At 29.8% G+C, this 19,756-nt stretch overlaps 1 protein-coding gene across 1 annotated transcript; it reads right to left on the bottom strand.

The window, feature by feature from the left end:
• Positions 1-246: 246 nt before the first annotated feature.
• Positions 247-18,361, bottom strand: LOC122272234 (uncharacterized). The gene is made up of 5 exons (XM_071186348.2): positions 18,275-18,361; positions 14,918-15,020; positions 13,363-13,532; positions 11,231-11,405; positions 247-560 (listed from the first exon to the last, which is right to left on the bottom strand). Exons 2-5 carry the CDS (start codon positions 14,991-14,993, stop codon positions 403-405), a joined length of 579 nt encoding a protein of 192 aa, XP_071042449.2. The 5' UTR covers positions 14,994-15,020; positions 18,275-18,361; the 3' UTR covers positions 247-402.
• Positions 18,362-19,756: the final 1,395 nt, after the last annotated feature.

The following is a 19,756-nucleotide window of genomic DNA, read 5'->3' as shown; positions in this document are numbered from 1 at the left end:
AATCTGCTCATTACCTAGATAATCTGCTAATTATATAGGTAATCTGCTATTTCCACAGATAATCAGCATACTATCTACTCGTCAAAATGGAGACAAAGCCTTTGCTGCATCAACAACGTTTCTATACGCTTAAATTAACATAACATTATTTATTTATTTTTCGATATCTATCGAATTGAATTAATACAATCAACAAACTAGATGATAAAATCAACCATGAATAAATTAAAAAAAAACACTATTAAATTATTTATAATATATTTATTTATATGTAACGAATCATGTCAGTCAAACGTTCCACAAAGGAGTTGATAGTATAGAAGCTTTTGAATTTTAACGACACAAAAGCCGTTAATGTGTACACTCTTTAGGCGGAAAATTCTTGATGTGCATTTTTGAATTTTAGGTACTTAGGGCTCTGAAGTACTCTCGGAGCACTCTTTGCAGCGAAGCTTTGTTACCGGGAGGCCTCCACTCTTTTGAGTTACTCAATACTAATCTAATTTGATTGGCAATGTCATCGCTGGTATTATAGCATTCTTTATACCTTTCAGCCACTTCTGAAAAATAACAACAATAATAAAAGGCGTGCCAAAAATTCTACAAACAAATTGAAGGCATCAAATTGCAAATATGTGTTAGCTGAGTCAAATAACTGGGTCCGATCCCCGACAAGGTGTTTTTGGATTCCGCTTAAAATTTCTTCACTTTTGAAAAATTTATCGTTTAATGGTTGTTAATCTTTCAACTGATAATTTTCAGGTTAATTTTAGGTTAATAATTTTTACGTGAAGTCAGTTTTCGTTACTAAATATTTCTTTAGCAACATTTTAAACATTTCTTTCAGGATAAAAATTCGAAAATCTAATATGATCTGAAGTATCTCAGAAAAAAACAAAATACAATTCACGATTTTTACAGCCTTGTGGTATATCTACTTTAAAAGCATCAATCAAATTCTCAATTTGTTAATGCATATTTTATATGAATTTTTGTTTTGAAGAAAAAGTGACGAAAAAGTATTGTCGTTGCAGCGCTGGAAAATGTTTTGTATTAAAATGAAACTAGTGGGCTTCACCCCCTGCTCGCTAACGCTCACCAACCCCCGAAAATTGCTACGCAATCTTATATGGTTTGCTTCGCTCGCTACTAACTTAGGTCCATTGCAAATGCACAAAATTCTAAGAATTCAAAACAATCATTCAAATCCATATAACAGCCTTTTTTAAAAAAAATTACATCCTTTTAGTAAATACTAAGTCATTAAAATAAATTTGAATTCAAATAAATAACATGTAATTCGTTAAACCTATTATAAATGTGCTATAGTATAAAATCGTAAGATAAAATTTCTAAAACTGATATCTTTTTAAAAAGGTTAAAATTTTGGGTATAATTAAGTCTATTAAAAATTGAAATAAGTGAATTGCAATGGAAAAACCAGCATAAACAAAACATTGAATTTCGGAAGATATCTCATTAGGTGAGAATGCTCTCTCTTGTCAAAAAATACAAAATAAACTGACCTCAAATAAAACTCAAAGGACTTCGAATCAAATAATTAAGGAAACTACTATCACGTTTAATATAAAATGAAGATTTATTAACTAAACAAAAAAATTACAGCCTCGCCGTTCCAAAAAACATATCTTACACTCATTCAAAAAACAATTTAAATTTACATTCTAATTACTCACCATAGCAACCACAAAACTCTTCTCGTTACCATCTATAAACTGATATATAATAAATAAATTATTTAACAAAAAATACGATGCGCATAAGCACATAATATTTTATACTCTGATTATTTCAGTTTCCGTTTTTAAAAGCGCTATATGTTGAGCCACCTCTAATAGATTTGGCATGTGACATTTTTAGCTGCAATCATTGGTCGATTTTCTAGCGTTGCCATTCGGGGAGTTGTAATGAGGCTTTTTTGTCGCCGTGTAAGAGAAATATATATATAGATGTTTGTTTTCTAAATAATTAAATTCTTCACAAAATCGTTTCCTTATAAGAAAAATTATAAATAAATAAGAAAGCATGCATATCTTCACCATTCCGATTCATAGAACCGATTAAATTTTTCAGTTAGTTTTCGAACGGCATAATCAGAACAGTTTGAAGTGGGATCTAAAAGTTCCATGTCTAGGAATGATCCATTTTTTACGATTTCATTTTTTGTCTTAATTTCTCCTACTGCGTTATAAGCTGAAGTTTTTAGTGTTCATAGTTTTAATTTGTTTTATGGTAAACACAAAACTTTTTTAAAAGTGCTTTAAGTAGAGAAAGCATAGGGTAAACTAACCAGTGAAGGAACACTTAAGCTTAGCTTACCTTTAAAAAAATCATAAAAATTTCAAAATTTGTAATTTTAGCTAAATGACGGTGTCAACACATTTGTTATTAAATGAAAATTATGTAAAAAATTTTTAGAATAATATTGTTTTAACCTTTTGGTGGTTCAAATAGTAAGTAGTAAGATAACCAAGTAAAGGAGCAGTTCTTCCCAGTAAATAAACACTAAATTTTCCAGTGAATGAACACGTAATTTTGAGAATGTTTGATGCTCGTTAGGAATCCATAGGCCACACAAATGTCTAAAAACAGGATTTTTCTTGGAATTACAATATATAACCACAGTTAACGAGAAAAATTTAACTTTCTTTTCAGTCATGGAATGGGAAGTAAAATATGGTTGAATACAGAATTAAGAAACATGTTTTTACTTTTTTTCTCACAGTTTAATAGTCCGTTTTAAATCATGAATGTTTATCATTGTGCAATACGATGATGTTTTTATTATTATTATTAGTATTTATATTATATCACTTTTTTATTTACTCTTCTCCCCCCTGTTTTTTGAAATTATTTTTCAATCTTTTTAAGTATTTTTTTTCTCTTCGTCACATTTTCTGCTTTAAGTTTTTTTTTCCAGCTTTTTGAGTCTCTTTAAATTTTCGTTCTTCTTCTGAAGTTAATCCAAAAAGTAATTTATTTCCTTTTCTTTTGATTTGACCTTCCTCTTTTTTCCAAATTTTCGGCCAATGTAAATGTATCTTCAAAATTTCTTTTGATTTTCCAGTACCATTTTTAGAATACCTCACTGGGTAATAAATAAGAAAAAGAAGTTTCGAAGTTTGTGTAAAATCCATCTCACATTGTCTTATATCTAGTGGATCTTCAGCAGTACTTACCATTTACTTATGGAACCAATTGTTTTTCCAACTAACAATGCCTCAAAAACTTATCTCAAAATCGATTTTCAAGATACTTTCCTTATCAATGTTAGTTGTATCAACTTCAGTGCCAAAGTTTGATAAACCAAATGTTCTTTTTGAAATAAATTCTTCCATATTGAGAAAAGCACAGGCTATTAGATATTTGGGAGATAAAACTCTTCTGTCAATGTTCCTTTAAAAATTTGCAACATAACTTGTGAGATTTCCTTCTCAAGCTTCTGAAGAAATAGTGCATCGTTACTCTCGAAGTATGTGTTTTGTTGATAAGCTGTCTTGCTCATTAACTCTTTGTGTCTGTCTTGCATGCATTTGTTAAAGTCAACGTTTTCAACATCGAATTGATAGAAAATAGAATAGAAATATACCACATTTCATAAAAGCATTTTAACTTTATCAGTTGATGCCTCAAAATCTTATTTAAAAATAGATGTAATATTCTCTCAACATACTGTTTTAAAATTCTTCTGTTTTCAAGATCTAACCGGAGATTTCCATAAATTAGGTAGAAAGCTAAACCAGAGAATTTGTTTTGATGAACAAAAGTTGCTCAGTCAAATTGATATGAGATTTATACCTATCCGGAAGAAGCAAAATAGGGAATTCGATAGCATTTTCAATTAGCCTTGGGTAGAAACATTTGCAATATATTTGTAAAATGTTGGTGTGGTCATCGTTTTACTTCATGAATCACTTTTTCCAATGAAATATATAGCAGGACCAAGAACCAAGGATTTAGAGCCAAGGAATTTTTCCGTTTAAGGGCAGTATTCAACTCCTGTTTCGTTCGCATTGCAAATGCAATCACTTTCTAAAAGGATGCCAGGGCTACTTCCCTCCTAAAGATTCCTTTAAAGTTCTTCAAACCAGTCTTTCGAATATTATTCTGTCTAAGGGAAGTTTTGCCTTTTGAAATTATCTTCGCATTGCACTGAGTTATCAGTGGATGTCATTTAAAAAAAACTTCAGCCATTTTTCACCTGGAGTCTCTAAATTGATTTTTCCTACCAGTTTCTGTCATGACGATAAAAACCGCAATAGGATAATAATTTATCTAATTATTGGCACAAAAGCCAGCAAATAAATGTTCTATTCAAGCTTTTATTATTATATTTAGTTAGTTTTCGATAAGTAAACATAGTTTATTAAGGTGTCTAATGTATGATGTAACTAACCACTACATTTATAAAGATAAATAATAGATAAATTATAATTATACTTCTTTAAATAAATTTGGCAATTAAATTAGCATTTTTAAATAAAATTGTTTTAGGAACTATTCATACAACATTTAACTATTCATCAACATTGACAACATTTAATTTTAAGGTCCTCTATATCGCAGAACTACTAATTATCCATGTAAAATCATATTTCACACATACTGTTGATTCACTGGGAAATCTATTCCCAGTGAAGGAGCATGCTTGTGCCTTCTCTGGTTATAAGTTGCTTTTTGTATTTTTAACATAATTTTGATGTATAATATGATTAAAGGTACAAGAAAATTAAAATTTTTCTTTTGTTTTCATTGACTTGGAAAAATCCCAGTAAAGGAACACTTGTTCATTCATTGGTTTTTCATCGTTTGGTAATCCAGTTAATAAATACCCTTTATCTCAGTACTTGCTTGTGATATGATGCTTGAAATAAATAAAACGTAACTTCAATAACCATATTTTGAATTCCCTTTTCACAATAAGCATTAATGCAATTAATTGTACTTTAAACGGATAACTACAAGCACTAACCTTATAATTTTGTCGACGAAACAAGGTGTTGAACAGCTACTAATAAATTCAAAATTTTTTCCAGAGAAGACTCTATAACCAGGTAGCTCAATGCATAGTTAGATGGCTATCTATTGTTAGGTAGTAAGCTACCGTTACCCAGCGCTAAAGAGAATAGAAGGGCTAGTTCACTCCGCTCTTAGAGCTGAAGCTCCCTCCTCATGACGTCATCGAATTTCCCTCCTCGTGACGTCACTGTGTCCACAGATCTCGGAGATCGCAAGCAAAGATTTGATAACTTTGCATCTTTCTCTTTGTAAAAATAAGTTAGACTTTTTCTGGTTATTAGCTTTCAAACTTTACGTAATTAACACATTATTTCCGTTCATAAACATAGTTCAAAAAAACTTTCTTGGTTATTATATTAAAAAAAATACCATTTTAAACTTATAAAAATGTTTTACTAGTTGGAGAAAATGACACTATAAATACTTTATTTTAAAAAGTTCAGTTTTAACTTTAATTATTAAGAAAAATGAAAGCACATATCGACACTTTTTTTATCTACATATTCCTTTATAACGATAAGTTGAGTTAAATTTAGAATTCTGATTTTAAAATATGTCGTTAATAGCAATTTGTTCATACTTAATCATTAGGAAACATCAACCTTAAACGCTAATTACTAAAACAAAATAATAATTTAGGTTCATAATGACATTAGAAATTTTACAATTGTTTATAGATATTTAAATTTACGATGATATAATTTATAGATGTTTAAATTGAAGAGAATATAATTTTTAAAAAAAATCATAAATATTTAGAATAACTACATTAAAAATATGTTATGAAATTAGGAGAATTTCAACTATATACTATATATTTCATTTATACTTTTTATTTAAATTTTAATTTTCTTTGACTTTATCCATTTTTTAATTCCTTTCACCTGCCTTTATTTTTGAAGTAACGAGGCGGTTTCTATTTAGATAATGAATTTTTATAAAAGTTCTTAACGGCAGAATAAACGTATTGCTGTTTTATATTAACTGTGTCATTTCGGAATCCATTCTTTACATAGTTGTTCATTTACTTTAGGGAACACGCGGAAAATTATATTTTTTCCTTTTGCTTTTGTATCAGAATTTTTGCAAGTTGCAATCGCGCAAACTGGCACTTCGATAATAGTTTTAAATTCTTGTAAATTCACTGCAAAAACTGAGGAAAGTCATTATAGAAAATAACAAATGTCTTAGAATATCTCGCAAAAAGAAATGATCCAATATTAGTTAGAGTTAGTAAAGCTGAACGCTCCGTTCTTGAAGCCAAAGTGACGTCACTAGAGAAAATCGGAGGCTTGGCTCGGCGAGAGTTAATTCAAAGGAGTGAACAGCCCTTCTATTCTCTTTAGCCTGGCCGTTACCAATCAATCTAAGTAAAAACATTTAAAATCTTATTTTTAAAAAATATCTATGAAATGCTCCTTCACTGGGTTGTGCTCCTTCACTGGTTGATTTACCCTATGTGATGATTTATTTATAAGAAGAAGGAATAAAAGTTTTAGAAAAGATTTTTATTTCTTCTGAAACTCTTTCTCTGCATTTTGGGAGTTTTTAATTTACTGAAGTATTCCCCCATGTTCAAAACACATTTAAAATTGAGAGGTCCATATTTTATTTTTTAATTTATATTTTAGCTACTCTGATGGCAAAATAAATATTCCAATTAATTAAACTACTTGATATAGAAGTTAGGGAAGTACCGGGTACCCGGATTTTAGTCTCAAGATCGAGAACCAGGTACATGGTCAATTTATCGGGTATTCATTTGTGTTCAACGGTACCATGTTCAGACTTCTACTATCCTCAAAACTATTCATAAATTTCGAATTGTAGTTTTTGGCAAATTATATCGAGGGGAGAAAAAGTCCAGCTCTTCGAATGCGTAACTAAAGCAGGGAACTTTTCGTTGCGGTATGCTGTACCAAAATAAAAAATAAAAAAAAAATAAAAAAAAAAACAGGATGAACAACATACTCAGATTTAACAGAGCATTACGCGTACTAGGATCTAGCGCAAGCGCATGAAAAGCAAATTGACAGAATGAATGACAAAGATCTAAATGACAGACAGTCAGAAACGGTCACTTGTGAACCGATTGTTGATTAACTCTACAATGAAAAGCTGGGTATTCATGAAAAGCTACAATGAAAAGCTGGGCCTGCCACCTTTTTATTCGCTCCTTCTATACATAAATGTGTTAGCAGCAAATATATATAACGTATTCTCAAAGAAATATCCTAATTAATAGTACAATACTGTTTATGAATAGTGAAAAAATTGAAAACAAACCAACAATAAATAAAAAAAAGAACACGAACATTTCTCCTCCTCAATCCTTCCCCTACTCCAGTAGTTGTAGGGAAGAGAGAAGGGTGCATACCCATTTCAAGAACCTCTTCTACTGTACCCCTAAAGGTTGCTTTTTCCGTTATGCACAAGGACTGTACCAAACCTTAAGAGGCCTGTTTACATTATGTCTATGGAAACTAGCTTCCTTCTCCTAAGCATATTCTTGGGTTTGAAAAATTCATCAGTTTCTTAATAATCAAACTGAAATAACTAATATAAGCAGGACATATTTTACTCTTATGCTGAATTTTAAGCCTTGATAAAGTTGGTACCATTGGAACTAAAAAATATGTTCGCAAAAGAGAGATGTCCGATTGAGAAAAGAACATTTATATTCAAAAATCAATTGCTCGAATTTCTTTTAACTAAATTAATATGATAATTAAATTAATACAAAATTAGACATTCTATTTATTATAATTAATACATATTTTATATTAATGTTTATCAAAAGTTAATAAACGCGTAATGATTAAAATTCAAAAATAACTAGAGGAAAAGGCGCGCCGCTGCACAGCCAAGGTGGGTTCAAATTACGAATCAAAATAACCGGAGATCCAACTTTGAGTACTAAATTATGCGGTGATATGCCAGGTAAATCCAATGAGTTTAAAAACTCTGTTAGAAAATCTGCAGCTTCAATGGGATCGCAAACTGCATCAACGGATTTGCATGTCACCAAGTTACCTGGCAATAACTGTTGCATCTACAGATTCAATTCGTTGACGTCCACATTTTTTGCTGCTAAAATCGCCCTTTCTGCCAGCCAGTCATGATGAAGGCATTGCGTGTGTACATCGGGAAATATTAGGCTAATGAGAGCATCTTGTGAATCAATGATTGTGCAGAAATCGTCCGGTAATTTAAGCATCCAGTCTCATCCTTAGTAACTTTTCCATCACCGATATCTAACAATTGTTTTGAGAATGTTTCAGCAGATGGATCTTGAAGCATTTGGACGCGCATATTTACTTTTAGTAGAACTTTTTCAACATTTCGCCAAAGTGGAGATGATTTTACGAAAGCATTGATCTCCTCAGCGTACATTAAACGTGGAATGTTAGTCTGAAATCACCTGAAAGGAGTAACAGAGTGCCGCCAAATAATTTATCATCATTTTTTTATATCTTTCAATGTCCTGCTCAACGCCTCAAGCGATTTTTGTGTGCCATAGTGCAATCATCCCAGATGATAATTTTGCAGTGTTTTAACACTGTGGCCACAGAAGAAATATTTTTTATGTTGCACACTGCATCTGGGTTGTTTTGAATATTTAGTGGCAGCTTAAATACTGAATGAGCTGTTCTGCCTCCATCCAATAAAATTGCCGCAGTGCCAGATGATGCAACGGCCAACGCGATGCCATTATTTGATCGTATTTCACCGAGAATTAGCGAAGTAATTAATGTTTTGCCAGTTCCACCTGGTGCATCAGGAAAAAAATCCACATTGTCCTGCTGAAACTGCGAGCAGAATGCGGTCATTAATGTTCCTTTGTTTCTCATTCATTAGTGGAACATTGCGAGTAACAATCGCTGCCATTTCTATCGTATTGTATTGAAGTTCACGATTCATGTCAGTGTTTAATAAATCAGATGCGTTTCGATTTGGCGAAAGCATACCGAAATGACTGAGTGGCAATTTGGCAATAATAATGCAAAGATTCTCAATAGCAATCAGTGCTTCATTGTACATAGCATCGCTGAATACTATTGTTAGATCGTTGCAACGTGTGCGTTATTGATACCGTATATCATCAGTCATCGAATCTTTGTGATATTCTCATAACGTTTCTATACGGGCCGGGAAACATGTAGCTAATACTATAGCTACATGTTTCCCGGTCAGAGCGAAGGAATACGCTTTGACCGTAGCAAATAGAAGACAATTTTGCTTTGCAGTACAGTTCAATGCTGCTTCAGCAAGCATACATTCCCACTGGTTGTTGTCTTCCAGCAAGCCGAGTGCAAAGCATGCATAGTTATATACTTTGGATGCTGATTTCCTTCGACTTTACGTATATCTTGAAATGACAATGAGCCGGTGTAATTAACCAACAACAGTCGAAAATAAAAGCACTCAGTCTGCCTTGAATTGACTGTAAATACGAGGCGTTTGATTTGAATAAATCGGGACATGCATCAACCGGTGTGCCTTGCTTGTGGGGTGTCCATTTTTTTGAACCCATGTGAAATAGGGTGGTACTTCTGAGTAGAGTAATGTCCGTGCAAAGACGCCAAAAGCATCCGTACGATTACCCAATTCAAAAAATTTGGTGAGTGTAGTTTTTGGTGGATTTATGGCTCGGTCAATCGCTGTCTCGTTCGTGAAATATACGCTCTGACCGTTTTAAGATGGACGGCTAAATGAATAACGGTTGGATCCCGTTCATTAATTGGGAAACCAAAGATACGCCAAACAGCTTCATTGGAGCTTCATTGGATATACTATTGTTTTGCTAAAATTGCTGGATTAAATATAAATGAGGCTTTTGAATAGCAAGCGACCATTTTCTTTCTCGTTGTCATGGCAACAATAGAACTTTACCTAGAGTCTTCATAATTGTTTGACTGCGTTTAGTTTTTTGTTAGTTCCTTTTCTGCAGCTTGAATTGTCAGTGATTGTGATGTAACTAATGCAGTTGCACAATTCATAACATTTAAACATTCAACAAGGGAAAATGTCAAACCTTTTGATATTTCGCACAGATAACAGACACAGTTTGGCAATGGTACCAGGGTTCAAGTATGAAAACTTGTGATGAATCTTGGATGCATCACTACACCAGAAAAAAAACTCACTGTTTCAGGTAATATTAGGTCAATTTGAATGAAAACACGGGTCATATTTTACCTATTCCATGTTTCATCCAAAAACCTATATTTTTTTATTTGTAATACCAAATATTAGATTTTTTTGAACAAAACTATACCTTTGAATGAGGATAGAAACATGACAGTTTCTCTAAAATAGGAATTTTGTAACAAATAATTGTCATAGATGTTAGAAATATTTAACTTGAATCTGTAGCTAATTACTGTTGCTGACAATTCTAAAATTAGTTATTTTCCAGGTATGATAGAGGAATTTTCCAAGTTTTTGTAAAAAATTGCAATTTTCCCTGACTTTTCCTAGATTTTTATAGTTAAAATAAAATTCCAGGCTTTTTCCTGTTTTCCCTGACCCGTGATAGCCCTGAAGCTAAGTGTCAAAATGGAATACAGTAGAAAAATAATTCTACATCATTTAAAGGAAAATCTCGGTTATCTGCTGGTAAAGTACTCACAAGTGTTTTTTAGGGCTCACTGGTTATTGCTACGTTGAATTTATTCATGAACGACTAACAATTAATGCAAATTATTGTTGTAAACATTTAAAGAAAGTCAAAGCAGCTTATAGTCATGCCGATTTCTTGCAGCAGGTCAATGCGACACTTCATAAAGTCGCAGTGACACAACAGAAGTTACAAGCCTTACACTGGAAAATAGTTGAACATCCACCTTATAGCCCGAACTTGGCACCATTGGGCTACCATTTGTTTGAAACCCTTGGAGAAGGTTTGAGGCGAAAGATTTTCTTTTAAGGAAGCGATAAAAAGTTTAAGTGCCATTGTTCAGGAGGCTGTCTATTTCTTTTCTATGCCACCGAAATTTGAAAAAATGTCCAAAACGCTGGAAAAAAGTATGTTGAAGTTCACGGACGTTATGTAGAAAATGACATTTTTGTTCTTTTTGTGAGTATTATTTTAATAATTAGTTATTAAAGTAGTCTCATTTATGTTTGATTCACACTCGGATTATGATATCATCTTCCTCAGATATTGTGATAATATATTTGAACTTACCTTCAAGCATTTTATAAATTGTTGGCACTTCAATCTCGAAAGCTAACTTGCCGGGAGGAGGATCAATTCTGGTAAACTGCTCAGCAACTTCTTTAGTCATCAGTTTTCTGGCAATATGTGACAAAAAAGAGTAGAGGGATATTGCCTCTTTAAAAAAGAGAAATAAAAAGAATTTCTGAAAGAAAAGAAAAATAAATTTAATATATCCTTTCATTCAGATTAAATAAATTAATTTTCTACAAAATATCAATTTTTATCTGCAAATGAAACTACTGGTAAGCACTATCGATTTTCTAAAGCTGGGATTGCCTAAGTTTCAAGGTAACAAAACAACAACCGAACTTTCTACGTTGGCATTTCCTTCTATTTTAAATTGTGCAAAATTCGTAGCCACCTTCATGTAAAATAATTTTCCCAGCTATTAAATTAATGAATATAATAATGTAAAAGAAAATTTGATAAAAAGCAGAGCAAACTCAAAACGTCGAAATGCTCTTTAAATTGATACTGTATTTAAAAGGGTTAATATTTTATTTTAGAAATCTAAATTCTAAAATTGGAAATAATTTCTGTCTGCCGCTTCAGTTACAAGGAAAAAGAAATACAGACACGGATCTTATTTTTTCTTCACCAACAAAAGATATGGAACAGTCCACATATAAGGAAGGAACTGGGAATTGAATTACTGCAAGCTTGTTGTTTAGCAGTAAATTGTTTAGTAGCTAGTTGCTGTTTAATTGTTAGTTGTTCAGTACTTGTAAGTAATCTTGCCTCTCGGAAAATACCTGGAGTTCCAGGGAAATAAGAAAAAATATCAAAACAAAGAATATTAACAAAGCAAATAGGTGTATTCAAGTGTCTCAAAATAAATGTTAACGCCTGAAAAGAACTCTTTGCTGTCTTTATCTCCGAAAGATAAAGACAAAAAAATTAAGTTATGAAGTTGAAAACAAAAGGAAAAAGAGAAATAGCAAAAAATTCTCTATTCTTATGTCGAAACTTTAATGTTTAAAATAATATTTTCCGAAAAAAATATACAAGGAATACAATCTATCAGAAGCACTTTTAAAAATGCCGCGCTATCATAAAAATGCCCACAAAAACAAAAGATTATATACAAAAGCGAAACAAAAACTAAAAATCGATCTAAGTTTGACATCTCAGTTTTCCAATTATATTGTATTTTCGTTAAAAAGTAAAAAAAAAAAAGAAGAATTAAGCCTAATAGAAACCCTTTAAATTGTTGCGCCATTATAAAAACGTCTTTTAAAAAAATAAAAAGCTAGATAGAAACCCAAACAAAAATCGTTCTTAGTTTTTAAAAAAAAATTAACGTAAAAAATCTCAATTTAACTTTTTCAAATTAGAAAAAAGTTAAAAAAGTCTTAAAAAAATTGACGATCAAAGAATAACGTTCAATAGAAACGCTTTTTAAAAAATACTATGTCATAATAAAAACGCTGGTAAAAAGAAAAGCTAATAAAAAAGACAAAGGAGGAAAAAAAATTTCTCATTTATTAGAATATAACTTAAACGTTGAAAAATCACAGCTTTTTTGTTACCGTTATCAGTCTTACAGTACAAGAAAGAAGTGACAGAATAAAATCTATCATAAAATGTTCCTTTAAAACGCCTCGTGCTATAATAAAATGTAAAAAACGACATAAAAAAACCTTCTCAGTTCTTAAGACAAAAATGTTGAAAAAACAACGACATTGACTTGATTGAATAAAATTTGAAAAAAAAAGTCACCTGCACGAAACACGTGGTTAAGTATAAAATAATCTAGTTTCAATTCTTGAAATTACGTTTTCCATTTGTCTTCCAGAACATAAATTTACAAGCACATGAATTTTGAAGCTTAGCAAATACATGTAAAAACTATATATGATAATGTATAGTGTAATTACTATTTTGCATTATTTAAACAATTAAAATTCGGAGAAAATATTTTTTGTCAATAAATATTTTTCCAAAAAATATTTAGCCGAATATTAGGCCGAATATTTGGCCAAACATTCAGCCTACCGAATATTCGGCAAACGAGCCTAATTGGCTGAATACCGAATATTCGTTACTGCCCTAAGTAAATTGCTCTCGGGAAAGAGATAAATTTTACTAATTATACATACCAACTCTTCTCGCAACACGTTGTCATTTCTTAATTTCTGATCCAACACTTTGAATGATTCAACCGAATCAACAGGTAGTTCTCCTAATTGATTTATAAGTTCTCTAATCGAACGATCTTGTGTATTCATATTCGCCATTCCTCTAGTGATATTTACTGTTGCTGCATCACCTAATAAAAAAGTTTTTAAAAACATTACGATTTTTTTCAAATATTTTTTTATTGTCTGAACTGTTATACCCAGAGTCTGATTTACGAGTTTCTAAAGTTGTAAGAGTAAAAAAGAAAAAATAAATAAATGAAAAATATATATATAAAAATAAATGACCACGAACTTTCTGCAAAGAAAAATACTATTTCCAAATTTATAAATCACGCGAGTCTTAACTCGAAATTTTAGTTTACTATCTTTCTTAAATGTGACTCTTCTTTTATGTCCTCTTGAGCTTTAAGTAATGGACATAAATACGAATATTTTTTAGAAATATGTAGCTTAGGAGGATATAAACTCATAAATGACATAAAATATTTTCTAGAAAAGATTTAAACTCAACCTAATCTTTTTTGAGATTTTTTAAAAATTAAAGATAAAATTATAAACTTCAATGTTTAGCACTTTTTATGGTCTATTATTTTGGTCATGAAGCAAAATCCAATAAACTCTAATGACGAGATATTCATAAGCCAAGATTTTCTTGAATTGAATTTTTACCAATCTCAAAATTTTTCATTAGAATTAAAAATACGACCAACGGGTATAAATCCAATTACATTTTACATTGTTATACATTATTAAATTGTAATTTTTTTTAATGTGAAACGTTTTGTAAAATGGTATATAAACAGTAAAACAGCTTGAAATATTAATTTTTAAGCGTTATTTACGTAATATACCTTTCGGGCGCGACCTCTCTCTGTTCCACAGTAAAGTGGTCATTAATGAAGGTTGGTCATTCATAGGGGTTACTTCCATTGACTTCAAAATATTATTGAAGGTTCATGAATTTTCGCAAACGATTTTAATCTAAGATTTAACAAACGATTTTAATTTTGATATTTTTCTTGTTTTCTTATTTGACCTTTTCCGCATTTGGTGCAGAAGTTTGCTTGGTCGCTAGGAGAGATTTTGATTTTCTCTCCTAAAAAGTTTCTTCACAAAGTCTGAATAAAAAATTCCGTGCCACCCAAATGTGGTCATAAATAGAAGAGGTCGCTACTTTTCCGAAGGTTTCACTGTATTTATTTTTAATTACCAACTTCCAAATTTGATGCAATTGAAATTCAGCACCATGAACTATAGAAGAAAAACTCAAAAAGCTCTTGCAAAATTTCATTAATTTCAATCGAATCGACGCAGCCTGTTTAATTAAAATGTTTTCAATTTATTGGTTTGTTAACTAACTTTCTTCTTACTTAAAAATTAGTATTTAATTCGTATCTAATTTTTAAGAGTCTTTTCGAATTTGAGGATTTAGGTCCATTTCTTTAGGTAAATCAGGTTCTGGTTGTAATTGTACTTAGTATACAGAATAGTTTCCACAGGAATATTCTAATACCGGCTTGGTTTGGGTTCTCTTCTGATCCACCACTTGATGCAGAATTTCGTGGTTGAGTTGGCTCTTGGTTGCTCATGGCTTATGAGGAAGGAACACTTTAGTACTAAAAATATCAATTAAAATAATTATTCATTGCTTCTTAATAAAAATACATGTTCATTTGATTTAGTATAAATTAATAAAATACTTTATAATTAATTAAGCTAATTGAAGAGCTGATCGGAAGAATGATTTTAGTGAGTTTGAATAAATTTGCTGCAAGGTTCATGCGTTGCTAGTTTTTGTTACTTAGCTAAATATCATTAGTATAGTTAAAACTCAGGAGTCTAATAGAAAAAAATAAAGAAGCTCAAACCTGTCTACAAACTGTAAAGTACCCTAACGTTGCACGTTTTCATCCAGCTGTCTTTTTTTTTTTTTTTTTTTTTTTTTTTGGATGGAGAGGAAATTCACATACTACTATTTAAACAAATGAGGGATTCAAAAATTTCTTTTTACTTAGACTTGAGTGAGGCCGATACAGAGACAAACGGACTAAGTGATAAAAAATTTTAATGAAACAAATTCTAGTTTGTACCTATATTGCACCACAAAATGTTTATTCAATGTTATCGAATGATGTATTGTTTCCTATGATTTCTTATAACGCTGAATTGTATAAGATTAAACACAATTGAATAAGCCTAATTAATAAGTTGCAATGTTTTCATGTATGCTGAAGTTATTACTTTATGCCACTTGCCAATACCAGCAAGCCTAATTGAAAGCAAGCTAATTTTAAGGCAAAATATTACACGCGACAGTATTATATATAACAATATTATGTATTATATTAAAATATCAGCATCAATAATAATCAATGACAAATATTATATAAAAATATTTGTCGCTGTTTATTATTGCTCATTAAAATGTTTATTTTTTTTTTCAAATTAGCTTTTCGTTTCTTAATTATATTGCATTTAAACTAAGTTCCTTGTATTTCAACCTTACATTATACTAACTAATCAGTGCAAGTAATATTGTAAATTACGAAATCTGACACAAAAGCGTACTTTCTTAGGATAAACATGCCTTTGATTTTCCGATAGATTCGGATTTCTGACCCGCAAAATACGGAAGGTAACCGCAATCTGCAAAATTTGATCTCAATAATTGGGTTAGAACAGAGATTCAAGGTTTGAGTCCCTTAATCTTACTTTTACTTTCTGCGCTTTCGTTATGTCTCGTACACTTTTTAAATGAATTGAAAACTTTTTTTACACAACTATAAAATTCATTTATCCGAAGATAATTCTATAGAAAAAATAACTTTTACTGAGTATTTCCTACTTTTTATAGTCTTTTAAAAATTATAGTCGAAAAAATTTTGAATTGTAAAATAATTTTTTTTCCATTTAAAAGTATTTTTTGTCATTTTTGTCGTTTTAAAAAAAATAATTTTACATGGCAAAACAAAGAATTTGAGCAAAATCGGTCAAATAGATCCGGAGAAAGAAATTTTTAAAAAGTCGTGATTTTAAAATTACATTTCTTTGGAATTATTTTTTCTTTTTCTTTAAAATTGCATATTTTGAAATGGTGTAAAAAACGTTATTCCTTAAAAAATTTAAAAACATGCTTGACTATAATTAAATAAAGTAATGAAAAACAATTAATATTTACTAAAAGTCATGTTTTGCATTGACTTATCCTTGGTTAAACGAATTTTTAATTGCGTTCAAAAATTTTTCAATTCACTTAAGAAGTTCTTGAGATATGGTGAAATATGCACATAGTTAAATTAACATTAAAGGGTCCAAACTTTGACCCTCTGTCCTAATCAAACTATGGGGGCAATATTTCCCATATTTTGGGGGCCAAAAATTTAAGTCCTTCGTAAAAAAAGTACGTTTGTTCATAGAAATTGTGCTTTTTGTGTTTGATTTCATAACTTTAAGTATCGTCTGCACTTATTAGCATATTTGCGGTCACTCTTCAAAGATTGAATTCTAGAGCGTGGAGATCCGATCATTAAATAAAAAGTTTTTCAGGGTGGTCCGTTATTACTATTCATTTATTTGTTAGTTTTTATTTTATTTATTTACTTTTATTTACTTATTAATTTTTTTTTGTGCATTCTACATTTTTATTTCAAGGAATGGAAATATAATAGCTCGATGTAGTTATGAAGAATTTATTATTAAAGTTTATTTATAAATAATTAATTATTCAAAAAGTTTTATTAAAAGTTTGATTTTTTTAACTTTTCGTTTTTATATTCCTCTAATTTATGCTAATATTTACTTAAGTAAATTAAAGAAAATTGTTTAAGATATACACTGTCACAAAATATACTTTTAGTAAAAGAGTAGCATGCTCAAAATAAGTCTAGGCTTGTAATTAGAAATATGATCACTTTACTCACAGTGCCTAAAACGCGAATAAGTTTTACAGATTTAATTAGTTTTTAATTATTGCCTAGAAGATTATGAGATAATCAGATCCATCATAATACACTTTAATAATTTATCAGTGTAATTCCTGGTTATGAAATTTCCTTAAAATTTTAAAGAATAACATTTTTACTATGAGCAATATTGTGCTCCTTTTTCAATATTTTTAAGCATTCAGAGAAATCTAGTATTTTAAATTAAGTGGTAAGTTTATAAAAGTTACATAATAATCAAATAAAACAGTTTAGAAAACATTCTATTGAAACATGCCTGAAACTAGTACGTTACATTTTAAATTAATCAGTAGCGTAAAAGGGATATTGCGTGAGAAATAAAACACATTTTTTTAAAAATTATAATAATAATAAATGTAACTATTTTATCACATTTTACCTAAAAATTTATACTTAAAAAAAATCCGAATGAAAATTCAAAGTAAATAAAAATGATTTTAAACGATTTTAAAATCTTTTAGCAGTTACAGGTCTTTAAAAATTATTGCACAATGTTAATAGAAAACAAATGTAAGTAAAAAAAAAATATTGTGCATAAATTAAAATAAATAACTAATAACCACATTTATAAACTATATTAATACTTGTCGATTAACTATATTAATACTTCAAAATTGTTGAGTAATGACCGAAAAATTTTTAAAAATTCCTTAAATCTCTTTTAAGATACCACTTACTTAAAAAATGATAAATATAGAATTATTTCGTTAAATTATAAATAAAATATCTAAAATTATTAATTTTTATTAAATTAAAAATAGTTTATTTTAAAGTTATAATTTTTAAAAAAAATTCTGAAAAATTATTGAGGGGGACACTACGTTTATGATTGGGAGTCGAAGGGTTGAGAAATAAAAAAACAAATGGATAATTACTATATAAAAATTGCTTTTAGAGAAAAGACTTACCAGTGACTTCTATGAAATTTGCCTGTCTTGGAAATCGTCAATGATTTCTTTAATCAAAAGCTTTTACGTCTGAAACGTAATTCAACTATTAGCAAAGTAATTTTACTTACTCACCAGTTACGAAAGTATCAGAGAGATAACCGACGTTATCGGATACCATGGTTGTCATATTGGCTAGAAAATTAGAAAGCTAAACCATCTAATTTTAAATTTTAATCAAGAAGGATTGGATCTATTGTTTTAAAAAATTTTATCTTCCCGAATGTTTTTCCCCCCCCCTAATTCCGAGAAGCAATATCTCAAAGTTGAAGGGACGCAAAAAAATATTTCGAGATAGCGAGTTTTTGAGATAACAAGTTCAGAACTAAATATGTTCTATAAAGTAGAAAAATATATTATGTAAAATTACTCGAAAAAGTAAAGTCATGAAACATAACAATAATTAAATATGTATATAATGATAGCTGTTATGAGTCTAAATATTTTTAAAAGTAAGACGAAAATATTTATGCATTAAAAGGAAAATAATTGGTTTACAATAAATTTAATTTGGGATTTTTCTGAAAAAAATTTACTTTCTATTTCGAAACTAGGTTTTGAGAAGAAATTCTTCGAATAGGAATTAACATTAGGTGGATATAGAATGCCAAGGAGAAAAATATTTTTTGACATGGCAAGATTTTCGAGACATCGAGAGTGTATTGTATATGATCTTGATATCACAATGTTATTCGTATTATAAGCACCTGTTTCGAAGTCTAACTACATATTTTATTCTTATAGTTTTTCGCTTGTAAATAACTATTCGAATACATTTTTATTTATAGCTTGTATTGAATTTGTTATTAGATATGATAATTAGTTCATAAAGCTCGAATTTTGAATTGTTGTAGTTTTAATATATTTACTTCGTCCTAGAGCAGCATGATACACTATTCGCGACGCCTGGAAAGCAGAGCCGTCTTAATGGCATGCAAAACAGAAATGTCTTGGGCCCTTTTAACATGAATATGTTAAAATCAAACTCAAGACTTCACTTACATTAAATAAAGCATTTTTAAGATATGCAATAATTTTAACAAATTTAAACACAGACTAATTTTAACAAATTTGATAATCAAAAAACTCAATGCACATAAAATAAAGCATTTTTAAACTATGCATAATTAAAAAAAGCGAGATACTAATCAGTTGCAATTCTCAAATAATAAAATAATTTCAAAACTACGGAAGCTAATTAAAATAATTAAATTGAAAAATATATAAAAGTATAACAAATAAAAAAAAATCATAAGTATATATTTATTTTGTCAAAACATATTTCAATGCACATCAGACATAAACAGTTTAAAAAGTTGCTGTCCCATAGTGCTGTTCATAAACTCTTTCAATTCTTATTCTATTTAACTAATTTTAAATACTGAATAGAGTTTTTGTAGAGACATTATGACTTAACAGAAAACTTCTTAAAACTTTTATTCA

This window comes from Parasteatoda tepidariorum, chromosome 9 (assembly GCF_982258835.1).
Source record: "Parasteatoda tepidariorum strain Cologne lab strain chromosome 9, Ptep-v5.0, whole genome shotgun sequence".
Lineage (NCBI taxonomy): Eukaryota > Metazoa > Arthropoda > Arachnida > Araneae > Theridiidae > Parasteatoda > Parasteatoda tepidariorum.
This window is presented reverse-complemented; position numbering and strand designations above follow the sequence as displayed.